Source organism: Telopea speciosissima, chromosome 6 (genome assembly GCF_018873765.1).
Source record: "Telopea speciosissima isolate NSW1024214 ecotype Mountain lineage chromosome 6, Tspe_v1, whole genome shotgun sequence".
Taxonomy (NCBI): Eukaryota; Viridiplantae; Streptophyta; class Magnoliopsida; order Proteales; family Proteaceae; genus Telopea; species Telopea speciosissima.
In genome coordinates, this window is record NC_057921.1 from 62,673,413 (window position 1) to 62,693,170 (window position 19,758).

The window sequence follows — 19,758 nt, forward strand, 5'->3', positions numbered from 1 at the left end:
TTACCCTATATATGACATACATCAGGGAAAAAGACACACACAAACAGAAAATTCACAAGTAAATAAATAAAGCATACAGAGCAGGTTATTAGTAAGATGAAAAATTGAATATTTTCTAAGTGTACAACAGGAAAAAAAGAACCCATAAACTAATCCATCTTATCAAAGGCAAGGATGTGCTACTGTACAACACCTCTTGGCATACATCTATTTGTGTAAGCAAGATGAAAAAGCTAGGAAAGAAAATTAATTCTATAAATCAGCCTTCTTTTTGTCACCTTAGTGTATTGGAATAATTCTTTTGGAACATGAATGATAAATACATTATGGTACACGCCGAAAGAAAAGCTTGTTAGTAATTATAATACAATAAGGAGGAACTTGAAATTGATAACAAAAGATTAGTCAGCTTGCACTTCTCCAGTTAGAAGCAGGATGCTGGTTCCAATATATACATATATATATATATATCAGTATCTTGAATCAGGGAAGTTGTTGGGAACCAAGGCGTTAATCCAATGGAAAGACTATTATATTGAACCAGAATCAGGGTTACAGAGAGAAGGGAGAAGAACAGAGAGAGAACTATCTTACTTTTTTCTGTCTCTTTGCAAGGACCATCCCTTCTTATTTAACAATGCCCGACTAACTCACTAATTCTGTTTACAACAAACTAACTCAATATTCTAATTAACTCAACTCAAATGATTCTGTTTACAACAACTAACTCAATTCAACCGACTCTGTTATTCTGTTGTACATAGTCCCTTAAGGCAAGAGGTTTATTTCTCTGCCTATTGTTCCTTCGTACAGGCAGATCAACAGCCACTTCCGTGGCCACATCAGAAATACAATCATTTATCATCTTCAAATGACAGGACGGTGAGGACTCTTAAAATTAAGTGAACTTGGTCAGCTTGTCCGTTTCCTTTTAAAAATAGGATGTATGGATCCATTGAATGAATCTAGCCTATCAATCATAGAAATACACTCATTCATCCTCTTCAAAATGATGGGCATAGCAGATACATTACTAGAAATCTTGAGTGTTAGCAACCGTATTATCTCCTTGGTCTCAGGATCCTCTTCTGCTACTAATGCACCTTTAGATGACTCAATATGTTCTCCTGCATCTGTACAGTTTAGATATGGTCAACAGTTTGAAGATACATTTGAAGAAATAAAAAGGATTTTTCTTGGGGGTGGGGTAATCATAAGGATTAAAAGTTCACAGCAGAAATTATGGATTAGGTGCAGTGGCAGTGGCAGTGGCAGTGGCAGTGGCCTAGTTGGGAAACAGGAATCTATGTATTCTGTTTTTGTATGCATAATTGCACATTGTACAAACATGTGTTCAATTCAAGCTTAGTAAAAAAAATAAAAAATAAAAAAGGAAAGCAGCCGCCCACCAAGATGCAGCAACTCAGGAGTCTGAAGTTCCAGAGGAACCATGGAACACTGAAGTTACTGATGCCACTAAAATTGCGCATGAATTAACACATTGGCAGAGTTGATTGAAAATATAAACCATGTAAGGAAACTAGTTAGAATTCCAAGCATTAAGAAGAGCAGCTTATAATAGAAATCCAAGATTAAATTAGGAACAAAATGTGAAACCCTAGAACGCACCTGAGACACGATCTCCATCGACTCCAAGTTGAGCCGTGGCGTCGAGATTTGGAAGAATAGGTCTCTGAGCAGCAAGGACTGAAGAAACGGTTTTCTTGAACTGATCCGGAAGCGTTGTCCGGTAATGGAGGATTCTTTCAGCCATTTGCTTCACTTCCACCTCCAGCTTCTCTACTTCTTCGAGTTCGTTGCCTTCACCCTTATCTTCCGAGGTTCGAGTTTCAAGTTGCCAAGACTCGTCCGCCATTGTTTCAGTTCGGAATCTCAGTAGCGCGTGGCCGTAGATCAGGCGGTAGGTCTTCGACGCGGCTCTTTCAAATTCAAATATTTTCAGTTGTGTTCTTAAAGACTCTGGAGCGAGGGCAGCTCTGCAACATTTTCCCAAGCACGGAACCAAAATACTTTAAAACAAGGGAAAATTTCATCCCCTCCTCTGTACTTTGCCCCAATTACAACTTTCTCCCTTATATTTTCAATTATTACACCCAAATCCCCTCTGGGCTCAGGAGGCTGGAGCTGTTGGACAATGTTAACCTAGTGTTGGCTGCCTTTCTAATGCATAACACCCTCGTCCCTCTCCCTCCCCCTCCCCCAACCGAAGAAAAAAACGGTTACTGCTTGTGTAAGCTGTCTTAGATCCTATGTTGTATCCGGAACCAAACCTAGAACAGAATAAATTATGAAATATGATACTCAAACTTAACTGAATTTAGCATAAAGTGACTAAATGGCTGCTTTCTTTGGTATACAACACTGTGTATGACTTAGGTAACACGTTAATTACCACAATACTATTTGTTTTTAATGTTACTTGGTAGGTGCACTCCCTACAGGAGTTGTAGTGTGACACATTAAAGGTGTTTAGTATTGTTATATTAGATGTTATAGATATAATTTTTTCCCGAATTTCATTCATGCCTTAAATCAAGGAATCTATCCATTTTCCATAAAAAGGGTCGATCAGGCGTAAGATAACCCCAAGGGGTTGTGGGTTCCTTTTTGAGGTATAACTTTCACCACGATATGTAGGTAACATCAATGAAGCTACCATGAAGATTATGAACTTAGAAGTGGAGAGCAATTTAAAGAAATGATCCTAAATTGAATAAAGATGTTTTATCAGGTTATATTTCATCACCATGAAAACGGATACCATAACTGACTTAGAAACAAAAATTTTCATCACCATGAAAATGAAAAACACAGAATGTCTGAGCCCAGGTTCGAACTGGGGACCTCTAGTGTGTGAGACTAGCGTGATGACCAACTACACCACCCAGACAAGTTATTACATATGGTTACATAATATTTAACAAACTATAATAATTTGCAACCCCAACTACACTCTAAGTAGTTGCATCATTTTACAGATATTATTTGGCCACCAATATACATATTTGGACTTCGAAAATTACATAATTAATTACTTTTGAATTTTTATTTACAAAACTGTCCACCCTATGTTTGAGTTAACAAAAATAGACAAAAACAAGTTTAGTTTTACAAAATTAGACAAAACAGTGACTCTTCTTCCTTCCTCGGCAATTCCCCTCTGAAAAAATCTCTTTTTATTTTTTCCTCTGTTACTTGGGGTAGCAGAGAATGTCGGCGGCTAGGACAAGGGTAGGGTTTCAGGGAATGGAGGATGCCTGGGCGAGAAGGCAATGACGGGTAAAAATGTCTAAAAAAGTAAGTGTGGGAGGGAGAGACATTATTTTGTCCAGTTTTGTAAACCTTAACTTGTTTTTGTTTATTTTTGTTGACTCAAACATTAGAGTGAACAATTTTGTAAACGAAAGCCCAAAAGTAGCTAATCATGTAATTTCCCCTATAAAAAAAAGTACATATGTTATCCTAATAGGCACGACCATATAGATAAGTTCCTTTGGAACCCAAATTAAGACATAAAGGGGATAGTTTTTACTTTTCACAAATAACCCACTCAATCTATCTTCTTCGGAGAAAGTTCTTTTTTTGGTTGTCGTCTTTTCATCTATTAGCATGTGACCTTATGGTTGGACTCTTAGGTAGGTGAGTTTCATTATTAACTCCCATCTCTTGTTGTACAAAATCGAAAACATCATTCCTCAGTTTAATCCAAAGGTCAGATGTCGTGGATGAGGAGAAACTCAATTCATCTTCCTTGTATATCCCTAATATCTAGGTGCAACAATTTGAGCAGGGCACTAATTTATAGATAGACAATGCCGAGTTCAGATCTGCTACCCACATGGGGACGGGCGGGGACAGATCTAAACCCTCCATGGGGGTGTGGGACCCGTCTCTAAGGTATGGGATCCACGCCCCATGGAGGGGTCAAATCTGTCTCCACCCATCCCCATGTGGGTAGCTGATCCGGATTCGAGAATACCCAGGGTTTAACTACATGCAAGCTTGAATTTCTCACTAATTTATCAAATTGTAGCTTTTAAACCTGAGGTGTCTTTCACTCCTCCTCTCTCCCTCCGTCTCATGCAAATTAACATCTTAGGCACAATTTTAGGAACAATGAGCACATTCTTGTTTTGTACCAAGAATGTGGACAATGATTTGTAGCTACATCCAAGATTGGGTCCTATACCCAAAAAAAAAAGTCTTGAAAGTTCTGAAAATGCTTATGATGCAGATAAAAGTAGTATAAAACACAAAATTGGACTTAATTTAGTGGAAATAGTCCTTGGATTGGGTTAAATACATGTTTGGGTTTTTAATCTAAGGGTGGTTTTTTTTTTGGGTGGTAAATAAGCCGTCTGAATGGGTAGGAGGAAGTACTTTATTATGTTAGTTTGAATTATTTAATTTCATTAAATAACTATTATTAGGGTAGATTTACTTATTGTCAAGGAACCCTTGGTCAGATGCTAAGGAAGGATAAGTGGGATTCCAATCAAGTTCCACATGAGATGCTTGGTTCATATTCATCTTTCTTCCATTCTTGTCCATCTTATCCATAGCTGGAATTTCAGTTTCTTTATAGTTACGTCTAAGATTTCAAATCTGATTTCATATTTGGCAATCGGATTACATTTTAAACACACACAAACCCACAGTTTCAAAATTTGATCCTATTGTTGTTTTCTTAACTAGAATCCTACTTCAAATTAGATTCTTAATTTTACCTTATTTTAAGACCAGATTTGAATGTCGGTTTTAGATTAACATTCTAAAGCCATTACTGAATTTTGTTATATTTTTGAATCACTTTTGATCATTGATTTTGAGTTCTTAAAGTCGTGCAATCGGTATTCAATTTTGGAAATCTGTTTCAAATTTCCTATGGATACACCTTCATAACTCTATACATGACTATCACATTTAAACCAGATTTTGGGAAAACCATTTTTTGGATTAAATCTTAACCTTGGATTATTTGTTATTATAAATCTCTTGAATTCTGGTTTTTAAACCTATCACTGCGATTCTGGTTTCTTTGGATCTCTGAACCTATTTCCTTAAGGTTTTACAACTATATGAAGATACTTCACTAGTAATGGCGAATAGGATTACAAGTTCTCTTCCTCTCGCCTCCCTGTTTTACCAAGAATTTCTTCTCTCAACCCAAACCATAGAATACAAGACATAGGCACCCCATTCTGGGGCAAGACCCAGACCGACAGTGCATGCTTTCCACAGCCATTCAAGGCCAAACCACCTATTATGGAGCTCAATGATAATACATTCTTCTCCATATAAGTGCCCTTTCACTCTACTAGTCCATATACAAATCACTGCCCATTCTCAAAATGAAGCACAAAAGGTATCAGTGTCATCTCTTGAGTAACCAACACTGCAGCCAAGGAACAGCTTTGGAGCAACCATAAGGCAGAGCTAGCTTTTGCTAATCCATGCTTCCACCACCACTAAGATATGCATCATAACATCCAAAATAGACCTTGATTCTGACGTACTTCATTACAGTTCACTGAGACAGTGGGCAGTCCATATTTGTCTTATAATGGACATTTAAGGGGAGCATAAGTGGTCAGGTCAACTATTAGAAAGTAAATACTATTTCATAGAACATTAAATTGTTATTGCTATATCAAGGTTCCTCGGGTAGGGGCAGAGCGATCCATAGAGGAATTTACAGTATAGGTTGGGCTCTGCCAGTACATCGATGCCAGTGGCCGATGCTGAAGATAAAGTCACTTAAACCTCTGGCAAACGAGACTTCTCATTGAGGTTTTGCGTCGTCCCTTCCCATAGCTCTGCAAGTTCCTTTCTCAGCCATGAGAGGACAATGATGGGTCCCAGAGTTGAAGGCACCTGCACTCACATAAGGTGGAAAGAAAATTTCAGTTCAAGGGGGCAAAGTACAGTGCTTCTTTTGAAGCACAAAAGACGTTCCCCTCAACGAAAAAAAAAAAAACACACATCCAAGAAATACTTGATCCTAATAATTAACATCTGTAGGTGGGAGCAAACTTGGTCTAGTTTACTCCCATCTCCACCATCTTCCCCATTTTAAGCCTACATTTTGTAACTACAGGTAGGAGCTGTCTGCTAGGATAAGCAGAACAAATTCCTTTAGAGTCTTTCAGAAATCACTGAAAATATCGTAATACTGCAGGATATTTGACATACAGACAATACTTGATCTGCCATATAAAGCTCACCCTTGATGGAGCAGTGCCACAAGGTTTGTTCGCATAGGCATGGCTAAATCAGACATAACCATGCACAAATGTAACAATTACTGCTTTGGATGCAGTCCACTAAGGTTAGACATCTGATTGCAACTAAGTTAGTACATGATACTTAAAATGTCACAGTGATTAAATGATTCTAGCAAACATATACTTCATCCCGAATTGTAATTAGTATTGCTGAAGACATTATATGCACTGATTCTTTCATTGGAGCAGAAAGCCTCTAATTTTGGAACTACAACTCATCCAAGAAATACCAATATATTATTCATCAAGAAAGGAAATAAAAAAAATGAAGAGCGAGCTTTGGATTAGGTGCATGTGTAACTATTCATGGATTACAGCTGACGATAACCTTCATCAAACATGGATATAAGGTGCAGAACACAAAAAGACGGATAGCCAGCAACTGGATACATCCATACCATAACGAAGACAAGGACTCAGTGGGAAACATAAGATAGAATAAAATAGATAAAGGACATAAGAAAGAACAATGAAAAAACATTCAGGATGAATTACTGTCTCACATAACCAATGAATATACCTAAAAATGACTACAGTAAAAAGAAATAATTTATCAAAACCATTTGATCTTCCACAATGATAGACTGATTTACACAGCATAAGTACCACAAATTCAGCTCACAAATTTTAGTCCATCTTAGGCTTTTACGTTTTAGAAAATAAATTGGAGGCTCTTATGATGAATAGCTTTCTATAGTTTTAAAATCAAAGTAGAGCGCCAGGGCAACAAGCAAGCTCTGAGGATTTTATTAGTATTATGATTTATGAGAAGAAATAAACAAAGGGGATAAGGCCTAACTCGAGACAGGTAGAAACTCCTAATGCCATGGCTGATCTTCTGGCTAGGGAGGGTGTGTGTGAGACAGGGTTATAGATTGGGGAGTTTGTTTTCTCTTCCACCTATTTTCTGGGGCCTATGATTTTCAGGTGTAGTGGTTCTTTTGTTCTCTTGTACATAGAGTTGATGTAACCTCTTCTTCTGATTCAATAAATTTTTTTGTTATTCATATAAAAAGAAGATAGGTAAAAAATAAAGTCCCAATGAGGGAATACCCACCTTACTTAAATACACTAAGCTGATCCTAATACTTGAAACGATGCTCAAGGCCAATAACTGCAAAGCTCTAGTCCATTAATCTGTGAGCAGATTTCCTCTGCAAGTTTTGAAGAGTTGGTATAGGAATTTAAATTTGCACAAGGATGCACTTCATTGTGCGACAACACTAGCAATATATAACTCAACACATCTGATTCAAGTTTGTTGTTACATAGATGGCTGGCTATAACCACTTTTCAAATGCCATGAATAAAGGTTGGCATGAATGACCTATCGTATCCATTTCCATGTAGGAGTCTGGAGTTTGAGTATAACGTGTCTTTTAAGTTGACCAAGTCTGTAGGGCAGTTTTAACTAGTGGTGTAGGTGGAATAAAGTTATTGGGTAGCAGTATATGGACTGTTAGTAGAGTAGTACATGGGTAATAAATAAGGCTAATATTTTGCCTATTATCTTGTACGTTGGGTTTTACTATTTAATGAATAGAAAAGGAGTGGTATGCTTTTGGACAAACGAAGTAACACCTGTGTATTAGTGAGGCCACGTTTCCTCAGTTAAAACTTATCCTTTATTTTTAATTGTTGTTATTTCCTTCTCTGTTGTTCTAGCACAATAGGTACGACCAGGAACAAAGGAAAACTCCTCAGTTCGTACCATTTGTTCACCCATTGACAGCACAGCTTTTGCTAAAGTGGCTAGGAGTCTCTCCTTAGATGGTAGAGTCAAGATCCAGTTGAGGCCTTTCAATGTAGAATGTTCTGGAATGCCAAAAGGACCTCTTTTTGGGTATCCAGGGTACCCAATACCCAAAATAGAAAGTCTTTCATCCTAGTCCATTAGTTTGCGTGAAATAAGTAGCTTTTACAGCTCACATTCTCTATCTATAGAAGTAGAATACATCCACCTAATATGGAATTTTCACCTAATAAGATGCTATCGGCAGATAATCATATAATAATATGATAACATTTCCTTTATAAATTAAAGAGAGAGATATCGAAAGGCGGGCATAGTATATCGGCAACCTACACGCCAAGCCCATTGGGGGGGGAGGGAAAGTGCATTTCGGTGGGTGTTGGTTTGTCATATAGGAGGGCTCGCATGGTCATTGAGGAGAGGGAAGAGTGTGTCGGTGATTGTGAGAGGGTGTGTAGCCGCATATTGCGGGCAGCGTGTCCGTCCTTTTCCCTAAATTTAATTATGGCATTTTTCTCCTAACACATAAATTACCACTGATCTTCTCAATTTCAGTAATCAATAGCATTTAGGACAAAGCATGTTCATTATCTATTAAATTATTAACATGCCTAATGTATTTTTCCATATCTTTCCCAACTCTTAAAATGAAATAGAAAGGTAATAATTTGATGGTTGTGTCAAAATAGGGAAATAAGGAAAATCAAGGCCATCAATTTCATACATAGCAGCAAAGCTAAATATAACATTTTATCAAAGTATATATAAAAAAACCCTGATAGTTTGAACAGTAAAAGCAGCTCAACAAAAGGGTTGAGAAAGCAAAGAACAAGTTCAAACTCCAATAGTACATCGAAAATTTCAGTTTGAAGCATCACTCAGGCCAAGTATAGAAGCAAAAAGTGGAGAATCACCCGTATAAGAGAAAAACCTAACAGAAAATTTCCAGGTGCAGTATGGAAATGATAACAGATGAAGCATAATACATCCTAGTTATATATGCTAATCAAGATGCATCAAGTTTTTCTTTTCTAATAGAAGGTTGCAAATAAATTTATCAATGAACACATACCAGATACAGAAGGGCAGGTTGGGGTAAATGAGTCAAGATCCCAGCGGCTAAAGCAGCTACAAGTCCAATGGCATATCCAGAAAGTGCATACCATATGTATTTGTGTTGTTTTGGGGAAGATATATCTAAAGTGCCTGTTGAATCCCGGCTCTTCTGATGATCGAAACAGAGCACCAATGCAATAAGCATAGCAGGGATGGCCTGTAAATCCACCATCAAATTTTGGAGGTAAAAAATGTGATTATCACTCCGACGTAGTGATCAAAGAACTTAGGGTCATAAGATACCACATAATGTACATATTAGCAATCCATGAAAATGCTGACTGGTGAGGGAAAAGAAGAAATTCCACTAACATCCCTTCCAGTTTTTTTTATTGAAAGTGGAAAGTTATATTACCATGCAAAATATATTGAAGTGAAAGACATTTACAGAGAAGGAATTGTCCCTTGAGATATCTCAAATGCATAAGTTAGATACGAGAAGATATACAATATTTACAGATTCGTTGCTGAGACAGTACAGGCAACCATTAATACGTGAGTTTCCTCCATGCTACCAAGGTAAAGCAATTGTGAGAAGGCTTGATCACTGCTACCATAGGAAAGTGATCGTGAGATACTAGAAAGTCCAAGAGTGTGAGTATCTCTTGGTAGTGGATGTAGGCAAGTGTGGAGGGGCAGAGAGGGGGTAAAGGTGAAATAAATGAAAAAAAATAACTGTTAAATCAACAATAATCATATTTGAGATTGTTCAAGCGATTGACCACTTCAGATATCGAACAGTGATATTTTCTAAGTGATATTTGGTTAATCACATTATAGCATGACAAAAATGAGATATCTGACACAATTTATTGGATTAAGTGCAGGTCAAAACAAGCATCAAGAGAAGAGCATCCAACCAACCCACCAACCAATACATCAGTATGAATCATCCATTTGGTTGGCTACATCTTGAATGGCCATATAAAATCATATGGGCTAGCGCCTCAGCTATTTCTTTTTTTTGGTTGGTAGATAAAATCTTGCTCAAAGTGTATAGACTTTGCATTTATATGGCTTTTTCCCCCTATGTCATCACCCATCAAGCAGGTGGCTCATCAGCTAAAATAAATTGTACAGCCAAGGGGTCGTTAACCATATTAAATTACATAATCACACAATCTGCAGCATTTTCCTTTTTAACAGAAATGTGTTGTCATTACTCAACTCAGTGTTAACCCTACAATAACTAGGAAAACTTTTATGTTTCGTAGGGTCAGTTTAAGCAACAGAAACCTTAGGTAACATTACAAACATTTTTATTGTAGATTTTTGGGTAACAGATATGTGCTTCCAAGAAATACGTAATGTAACACAATGGTTTGTTAAGTGCATAAATACAACCTTCCAAGTTCCAACGGTGAGCTTCTGGTGTGAAGGCTATAAAATAAATTAGCTGGGCAAATCAATTTCCTTAGTGAAGGCCTTTCAGATTATAGCATACCTCACACAATGACGAGTGTTGCCACATTGTTTTTTAATTAGGATATCTCAATATTTCGTAACCACTGAAAGTTTGTTGAAATAACTAGAACTAAAATATACCTACAATAGATGAGTTTAGTCTAAAAGTTCTATAATTCATAAAAATAAGAAATGAAAAATAAAAACTATGAAATGCTATTGGACGTTGGAACTTAAACTTTTAAAGTTATCTTCAGGGTATTTAGTAACATTTTGTAATCATCTTCTCCAGAATCCTTACGTTATTTATCAAAAAATAATAAATATAACACAATATTACAGCTATAGGAGCTTGAGGTTAGTGATTTGACTAGTCTAGGACCTAGGTTTTATGGTATGAATAATCAGACTTTTCAGCAGCCTCAAACCCTATCAAATTAAAGGTACTCCCCAATTATACACACTAAAAATTTACATTCTAGTCCAACGCAATAGGAACATAAGTAATTACAAAAATTATAAAAATATTTTAAATTTAACTTATAGTAAATTCATTGTATTAGAATGTAGATGGTAGACTTTGTTGATTTTGGCTGAGTTGATTGTATTGTAAATATAACCCTTAAGAATAAATTGTATTTAAATTACTTAATAATGCTATTGCTTTGGTTTTAAGGCAGTTCTTATGTAAACTGTTACAGATATGTAAGCATTGTCTTATCTCATTCTAAATAGCATAGCCTCTCTTTTTCCAAAATAACAGAAAAGCGTAAATTCTTTCAATCAGTAAAACAATATATGTGAGACTAATAAAAAAAATCTCCAGAAAATAACTTCATAAAGAACAAAACATAATGGAGTCCGTGTTCCTGAACCTTCCTAACTATTCATCACTTCTTTATCAGAGTTAACATTTACTATATTTGACAATGACCCATTGTTGTAGTCGCATTGACATGATGCTCAACATAAAGGAGCAACCACAAACAAATGAATGTTCCAAACCATAACAATTTATTTGGCACAGGACTATATCATGTTTTTTTTTCCCCACCATTTTTCATCTGGTACAGGAAGATAATAACAGGAGGCAAAGATCCAGAAGGTATTGAAAGTTGACTGCCACCAGTCTGGCTTCCAGATACTGTTAGAAGAAACCAAAAAGACAGGGTTAATAGTTAAACCGATATTCCATATGACTTGGTGAAGAAGTTCTGTCAGCCAAAAGTGTTAGCATTTGGCACTCTTACACAGGCTGCCACAACAATGATGTGTTGTATTTCTGTGACAGTACTTTAATCATGTTTTAAAGGTTTCTAGTTAAAAATTATGTATGTACTTCTGTGACAGCACTTTAATCACGTTTTACAGGTTTCTAGTTATCTGTCACGACGTTCACCAATTACTTATAGCAAAGCAAAGTGAAGCACAGAATCAAATTGAATAACAGATTCCTTAACCTGTTTCTGGAAAATTCATTTGAAAACAAGCCACATCACCTTTCTTTAACCTATCATTTCTTGAGCCACTTATAACTTACTGATCTTCTGATTAGTGATTAAGGACCGTTATAAGTTATCCCGGTCCATATCAGGTGAGTGATGAAATCAGTTTATTGATCTAAGAAAGGTAAAATGGAAAGTTGGAAAAAGTTATTACTGCCTACCACATTTTGTCCCAGCTCTTACAAAAGCGATTGAAGCTTTTTAAATCGAATAGGCAATGAATTTTTTTTTTTTGGTAAGATCTATAAATAAAGAATGTACAGCAGTGTAGCATTCTCAATTTGGTATTTAAACAATTATTAACAAGCTCTTCAGAGCTACTACTAATTATTTTTTAAATGCGATAACTTTATTAAAGTTCTAACAGGAATATCTAGCTTGCTTACTCTATTTGTTATTCATTATCTGATGAATGAGGTTCCTCTATTTTTTTTATTTTTTTTTTGTAATAAATCAACAGGATTTTTTCCTCCAGTCAACCAAGTTTCTCTTTTAAAGCTTCTTTATCCTCTCTCAATAATGAAGATCATGGTCTTTTTTCCCTTACCTCACAAATCTACCTTCATTTTCTTTTTATATTTCTTCAAATCTTACTTCTATTATCTTCCTTCAATTTTATTTTTTTTTAAATTTAAGCTTTTCGGCAACCATGTCCCCATGCCATTCTGGGGGTCAACTGCTGAATCTTTGGCATCCATGCCACATACCTAGGCAATTTTAGAGCCATAGTAGATCAACACTTAACCTGTTCTCAACCCACCCAAATTAACCATTTTGGCTAAGAAGGAAATGAATACATAAACCATAGGATCTCAACAAAGAAATAGAATACAAACAGTGACTAGTGGGAAGAACATGAAGGCTAGTCACCACTCTCTTCACCGAAATAAAAAGATTCAGGACAGCTACGGATACAATAGGAAAGAATGAAGAGAAGAGCAATGCTGCCTATGACCAAGGAATGGTGGGAGGGGACTTCACCTTTTTGCCACTTCAGACTAAGCCGTCGATACTAAATAATGGAAAGTACAAAATTTGATTTCCAAGGATACTGCAGCAAAACCAATGTCAGTCCCATAAGTCCCATTTCAGTTGACATATATTATATTGGGAAAAAGAACCCTGCAAGGCATCGTGACCCCTGCGCGCAGACACAGAGGCGCACGAAATGACCACCTGCCCCCATGAAAAACGGAAATCCCGCCCACTATTGATGCTTCCGCGCATGCTCCCATTGGCCCCCACGCTGGCACAGAGGCTACGTTGCCTTTCAGGAAACCCTCTCCCTATTATATTTTTAGTATGTACTAAATTGGATTTAACAGCCCAAAGAATTTCAAACAATGCAAACTAAAATTTCCTAGAATACTGAAGCAAAAAGAATGTAAATGTCACAAATCCCATTTCAGTTGACATAGAGGATATTCTTGGTAGGCATTAAACTAGAGTTGACTGTCAAAAGAATTTCCAACAATAGTCATGCCCCATAGAAGCTCCCACGTCGTAAGACTCGTAACAAGCATTCCAAGGAACTACAAAGGCTCTACCAAAAGAAGTATAAAATTACAAATCGATAACTAAAACCACCATCATGGAAAACCCTATTCATGTAGAAATCTAGGCATACAAAATGTAATAGCAGATGGCACCCGAAACAGCCCTTCATAACAATGTACTAAGGTGATGCTACTAAATTTCAGTTGTCAAGAAGCACATTGAAATTGTCTTTAAAACACTCTACTAAATTTTGGATGGTAAAGATGCTTGTCATGGCATCACATTACAAAAGAAAAATCAAGCCAACATAAGTGACAACAAACTATTGGAGTCTTCTATTGACTACTTTTGGGGAAATTTACAGCATGAGTTACATTTATGTAGGGAGCAAAGGGTGCCAACAAAACATAGATGACAACCCTGCAAAGATTTCTTGTGTTTATCCTCTGCCACTGGGATAATAAAGGAGAAAGGGATATTAAGCTCAGAATGCAGAGATTATAAAAGAAAGGCCCCATTATACAATTAGCATCCATTTATAACACATTTAATGAGAAAGTCACAGGTCTGAGGCCTAATTGATTAGTACAAAGAGAAACTACAAAAATAGTCCAATTGAAATATACCAAAATGACCAGGTATTGGACCAGTTTCCAACCCAACCCCCCCCCCCCAAAAAAAAAAAAAAAAAAAAAAAAAAAGCTTCTAGCCCAGTTGATGGCATCTGAGAGAATCCTCTCCGAATAGGAAAGAACATGTTACAGAGAACACTCTCCCCCCCCCCCCCCCAAAATAAATAAATAAAAAAGAAGGGTTGAACCTTGATGCAACACCAAATGGATGATCTGATCCATAGCATCGCCAGATTCTCTTTTGAACAGAAAATTGCAATCATCCATGTGTATGTAAGGAAAACACTATTTCTTAAATAGGGTGGCAATACTTTGACCAACTAAATCATCGGCAGATCCACTTCTGAACAGACAATTGCAATCATCATGTGTATGCAAGGAACACAGTTGTATCTCTTGAATATGGTGACAGCATTTTGACCTACTAAATCATGAAGTTGGATCTTATGAACTGAAACGGTGAGACTAAGCTTACGTAATCATTCTAAGAAAAATGAATTTGGTATCTAATTGTCCCCATGTATTCGCTCCATGGTACTGAATAACCATTTCATGGATAAAAGAGAGCCAAATTCCAGGACACAAAAATTTTACAGCGATAAATTATGATACCATTTGCAAAGCCTACTAGAAACCACAGTAAATCATCTAAGAAAACAGAATGTCGTACCATATCTCCAAGACCAAGCATCATGAAGTCTGTTGCATTAGCTCCAGGAATCATTCCACCCAACAAATTCCTAGGGAACACAATCTTCACGGGCAACTCCAATTTCTTCGTTATCAGTTGCAGGCCCGGAAGGCTCAAAGTATTAGCCACTGTGTGAACAGGATTAGACGCTTGCTGTGTGGCAACAGAGACCATAACATTCTCGCCAAATAGTCTCTCTGAAAAGAAAACCCAGAATATATCGTACACAAACAAGCAAACAAGAAGCAGTGCACAGGTTTTAATGTTTGGAAGGCGAACGTGGCTCACAAACGCAATACATATTGAAATTCCCAACAAGTTGTTCAACATCCAATGCCCAGAAACAAGCCAGGCCAGAACGATCCCTGTGCATATTAACACAAGTATCCCTTGACATCGAGTGAATGACTTCGAGCAGCAACGCGACACAAAAGGATCCACCAGACCGAATTGCACCTTGAAATATGTGACATAGGGTGATAGACAGAAGTAGAGGGAAGAGGCAGATGCCACGGCTGTGAAGGCTGTGAGCAGCTGCGATACAGAGGAGAAGAGGTAGAACATAAGCAGTAGGCTGCAAGAGCTCATCACTGGGATCATGAGTGCTTGAGACCTATCTAATGTGATGGATGCCTCAGAAAAATCACGGTTTCGCTCCATTTCTTTCCCGTAATTTAAAGCTCGAAATGCAGATCCAAAGGTCACTGCTACTGCTGTCAAAATGAGAGTGACAGGTGCAGGCTCCAGCAAAAATGCTAGCTTCCATAACGGCTCCATTATAATTGTTTCAATTCTCTTCCCACTTAGTTCTTCTGCACGGAAATTAACATGCGCCGAAGAACAAAAACCCTAACGATTCCGTGTTTCTGCTACCATAACTGCAGTGTTTCTCCACCGGAAATTTGACTGGAGAAATTCACGCAACCCGCATTAGAATCAACCGAGAAGGAAGTGAGAATTCATGCAAACTGTACAGTAATCACCCGACGATAAACAATTACAATTCAAATGACGTACAAAAGAATCACCTGAAAAATAATTCGCGGAGCCTACAACACCTGGAAAAAAAAAAACTAAAACGTAACAAAAGAAATAGAAAAAGCTAAAACAGTCCTCAATATGATTTTTTTTTTCTATTTTTCTTGTTTTTCATGAACAGTCCTCAATATGAATTTATAGCTTCGATACTGGAGCTGAAACCACATTTTCGCCAAAAAAAAAAAATATTCTTTCCAAATCTGACGATTTAGGGATCCAAATCAGATAAAAGAGACTGAATTTTTCATGTAGATGTTCTGAAAACCATAAGTTGGCAATCAGGAACAAAAACGAGCGATTACATATGCAATTGAGTCGAGAAACACAAGATCAGCAGTAATGTAACAAATGGAGATCTCAATTCAGATGAGTTTGAAGTTGAAAATTCTTATACTCAGCTAATAAGCAAGCGCAAACAGAAAAAGTAAATAACCAACAACAAAGATGAGAAAGATGAGAGAGACGAGAAGAGTTCATGTTTCTGTCCAATCCAACTTAAACTAGAGGGAGTTTGGGCCATTGGCCTTTTGGGAAGACTTACCTTGGACTTGAAGAGTAAATTCCAGTTCCAGTAAAGGCCTCCTTCAGCCGGAAGAGTGTTTCACAGTGCAGCTCACGCCATTGACCCTCTAAGGCCTCTATAGCCACGAACTAACAGCTATCGCATCGCTCTTTTAAAACCATACTGTTAGTTCACGGTAAATAGCATCATTTTGCATACCCCATGGTTTGAAGTATCGGTATCGTATCGTTATCGTATGGTTCGTATCAGGTAATATGTATTGGTCATACAAGTGATTGATCCCAATACTGTATCCAGTGATGGTGACAGGATATGGAAAGGGTTAAAATGATAAAAAAATATATTTTTAAGGAAAATTAGTGGTAAATTAGTGGTAAATTTTTATGGATCCAAATCAGATGTTGCATGGGAAGGTATCGGAGGGTATTTTGAGAATCATACTAAAACCTTATAGGGGTTTATGAACCTAGTCCAAAGCATGGTTTTAGTAATCAAGAACTTCAAATCGGATTCAGCCAAGGTTGATCATGATTCTGATTGCAGATTAGGGTTAGGGTAATGCTAGACCGATTCTCATCGATTACTTATTGATCTTGATCGATTTCAAAATCAGTTAGAATCGATCTCAAACCCGATTCCTAGTTTTTAAAGCATGATCCAAAGACATCAAGCCTGCCAACCATTGCCACAAACTCACTTCACTCCAAGATCATGGATTAAGGAATTGGTGTTGGATCGGGCATATCAGCCATGGCTGATACCGATACCAGCCCAAGACCAGGTCGGTGGTATAGAAGATCCCAAGGAAGACTAAATAATTTTTGGGTAAATTACTCCTCCTCTTGATGATGCCCTAATGACAAATCCCACCCCTGGATATTGGGTAATTTTTCTCCCCTTCCCTGAACTCAGAAGATTCTATCAATCGTACCGTAAAAAATGGCTATTGAGTGATGACATCACCCAAAATATTTTCATTTAAACCTTACCCATTCCATCAAAAATAGCTGTTAAAGTGATAAGAAAAAGACCATATTAGCCTATGAGAGTTAAGTGTTAGAAAAAAAACCATATTACTTTCTACCAAAGAATAAAAAAAAAAAAGAAAAAAACCATATTACCCTCTATGGTAAAATCATCCAATTCGATCTTATATGTACGTCCGATCCGTATTGATATCGCTATCGATATCAGCGGTGTTTGACAACGGCACTGATACCGTGAACTAAATCCTTATCCAAGATTCTAATGACATAGATCTCTTTGGCATTTGGTTGAACGGTTGGTATCTAACTAAGCTGGTCCGAATTGAATTTCAACACAAGTTTGTAAGTAAAAGAAGTGACCGTGAGGGGAAAAGGCTTGTAGGGTGATAATACATGGGAGGGTTGACGTGACGCTATTGCATGCAAGCCAACCACTCCCACGGTCTCAATCTCACTCCAAATTTCAAATGTCATAGATCTCTTGCAGATGTTCGTTTGAACAGTTGCAGCCTAAGCTGGTTTAGATTGAACTTTAAATATAAATCTTAAAAGTTAAAGAGGTGATCACGAGGGAACAAAGCATGTAGGGTGATAATACATGGGAGGGTTGACATTATTGCAAGCCAACTACTCCCACAATCTCACTCTCGCTTCAAGTTCCAAATGGCATAGATCTCTTTTAGGCGTTTAATCAAATGGTTGGAGCCTCTAAGCTGGTTCAGATTGAACTTAAGATAATCTCAAGTGAAGAGGTGACCATGAAGGAAAAAGACATCTACGGTGACGTTACGCGGGAGGATTGACATTCTTGCGAGCCAACCACTCCCACAGTAACGATCTCGTTTCAAGTTCCAAATGTCATGGATCTCTTGTAGGCATTTGGGTGAACAGATGCATTCAGGGTATTAAGAATCGAAACGGATAGGTCAATTCCAGCTAATCCGGATTGGAACCATTCAAAGCTGATCCAGATTCTCCTCGAACCAATGAATTCAAATTGATTGAAATCAGCCTGAATCGAAAATCGATATGAGTTTAATGGATCATGTTTAGGACTAGGGTTTTGCGTCACCAAACCCAAATCAGACTGCACCAAAACGAAAAAACACTGAATCGATAAAATCGAATCCAAACAGGTATAAGCTGCCAGGAAACTGTAACCAGCCCGAAATTAGAAAAAAAAACACACTTTTTCATGCTTATTGGAATCCAAATCAAATCAAATCAAATCCAAACCAAAACAGATGCACCTTTGTTGGAACATGTTTGGACTCACTCATTCTCACATCAAAACTGATTCAAACCGACCAATTGACATCACCCCTATTGGAATATGTCAATTTTAAGACCAATCCAAGTCAATTCTGTTCCGGATTCTGATTCCAGGTTTTTAAATCCTGGCTGGAACCTAGGCTATTACAAGGGTAAAAGGCATCTTTGGTGATAATACATGGGAGGGTTGACATTATTTGAAGCCAACCATTCCCTAGGGATCGGGCACCTCTCTTGCAAGCCCAGTGCCCAGTGAGGCATCCAACAGTTGGGCTCCAAGTAGGCACACATCCCCATGCATGCCTAGCAGCTCAGCTGTTGGATGCCTCACTGGGTACTACCTGGGTGTTGGGTTCATAGGAGAGCCGTCAAATCCACTGCCCGGTGTCTCTCTCTCTCTCTCTCTCCAAGTTCCGAATGCAATAGATCTCTATTAGGCGTTTGGTTAAACGGTTGCGCCTAACCTGGATTAGATTGAACTTTGAACATGAGCTTAAAATATAGGGAGGGTTGACATTATGGTAAGACTTACATACTTGTTTCCTCTTTAAGGCGTGGACATGGGCATGTGCGTGGGCGTGGGCATGCAACCTATCTAGGTAAACAAGTTAGAAAAATTAGTACTACAAATTACAATAATGTCCACACTCATGTATTTGAGGAGGGTTTTAGTTTCTTTCAAATCTGTTTTATACAGAAGCACAGGAAGAAAGGATTCAGCCATGTCAATACTGTCGGGGTCCCTTGATAATTAGGTGTTCCCACCATCTTTGCTTTGGCTCTATTTGGTTGCATGTGAAGGAAAAGGGAAGTGAAATTAATGCTTTTGAAAAGAAAAATATAAGTTTTGATTTTAATTATGATGTATAATCTACTTAAAACTCTTAACATATTTGATAAAGGAGGCAGTTTCCCTTCACCAAAGGCAAAAGAGGAACTGTTGGGGTCACTTGGGTGTCACCTTGGGATAGGCATCAGGAATAGTATTATACTAGGAAGGGTATTATTGATTTCATAGAAGCAAAGGAGTAATAAT

General features: G+C 37.5%; 2 protein-coding genes and 1 non-coding gene across 3 annotated transcripts; all 3 read right to left on the reverse strand.

Moving 5' to 3' along the window:
• Nucleotides 1-702: 702 nt before the first annotated feature.
• Nucleotides 703-1,913, reverse strand: LOC122664786. The gene is made up of 2 exons (XM_043860763.1): nt 1,630-1,913; nt 703-1,133 (listed from the first exon to the last, which is right to left on the reverse strand). The coding sequence occupies exons 1-2, from the start codon at nt 1,874-1,876 to the stop codon at nt 913-915; spliced, it is 468 nt and encodes a 155-aa protein (XP_043716698.1). The 5' UTR covers nt 1,877-1,913; the 3' UTR covers nt 703-912.
• A 924-nt stretch (nt 1,914-2,837) lies between these two features.
• TRNAV-CAC lies at nt 2,838-2,911 on the reverse strand. Its single transcript has one exon. It is a non-coding gene; the product is annotated as a tRNA-Val (tRNA).
• A 2,714-nt stretch (nt 2,912-5,625) lies between these two features.
• On the reverse strand, nt 5,626-15,968 carry LOC122664758 (signal peptide peptidase-like 1). The gene is made up of 3 exons (XM_043860730.1): nt 14,883-15,968; nt 9,131-9,331; nt 5,626-5,895 (listed from the first exon to the last, which is right to left on the reverse strand). Exons 1-3 carry the CDS (start codon nt 15,678-15,680, stop codon nt 5,779-5,781), a joined length of 1,116 nt encoding a protein of 371 aa, XP_043716665.1. The 5' UTR covers nt 15,681-15,968; the 3' UTR covers nt 5,626-5,778.
• Between the last annotated feature and the right edge of the window lie 3,790 nt (nt 15,969-19,758).

Bases quoted from the DNA above. Each gene is read 5' to 3' on its own strand.
- LOC122664758 (XM_043860730.1), bottom strand. From the start codon at position 15,680: ATGGAGCCGTTATGGAAGCTAGCATTTTTGCTGGAGCCTGCACCTGTC. The intron at 9,332-14,882 runs GTACGACATTCT...GTGGATTTACAG, and splicing joins TGCTTGGTCTTGGAGATATG to GCCATCCCTGCTATGCTTAT. The intron at 5,896-9,130 runs GTATGTGTTCAT...ATGTGAGTGCAG, and splicing joins AACCTGCCCTTCTGTATCTG to GTGCCTTCAACTCTGGGACC.
- LOC122664786 (XM_043860763.1), bottom strand. From the start codon at position 1,876: ATGGCGGACGAGTCTTGGCAACTTGAAACTCGAACCTCGGAAGATAAG. The intron at 1,134-1,629 runs GTGCGTTCTAGG...TAAACTGTACAG, and splicing joins CGATGGAGATCGTGTCTCAG to ATGCAGGAGAACATATTGAG.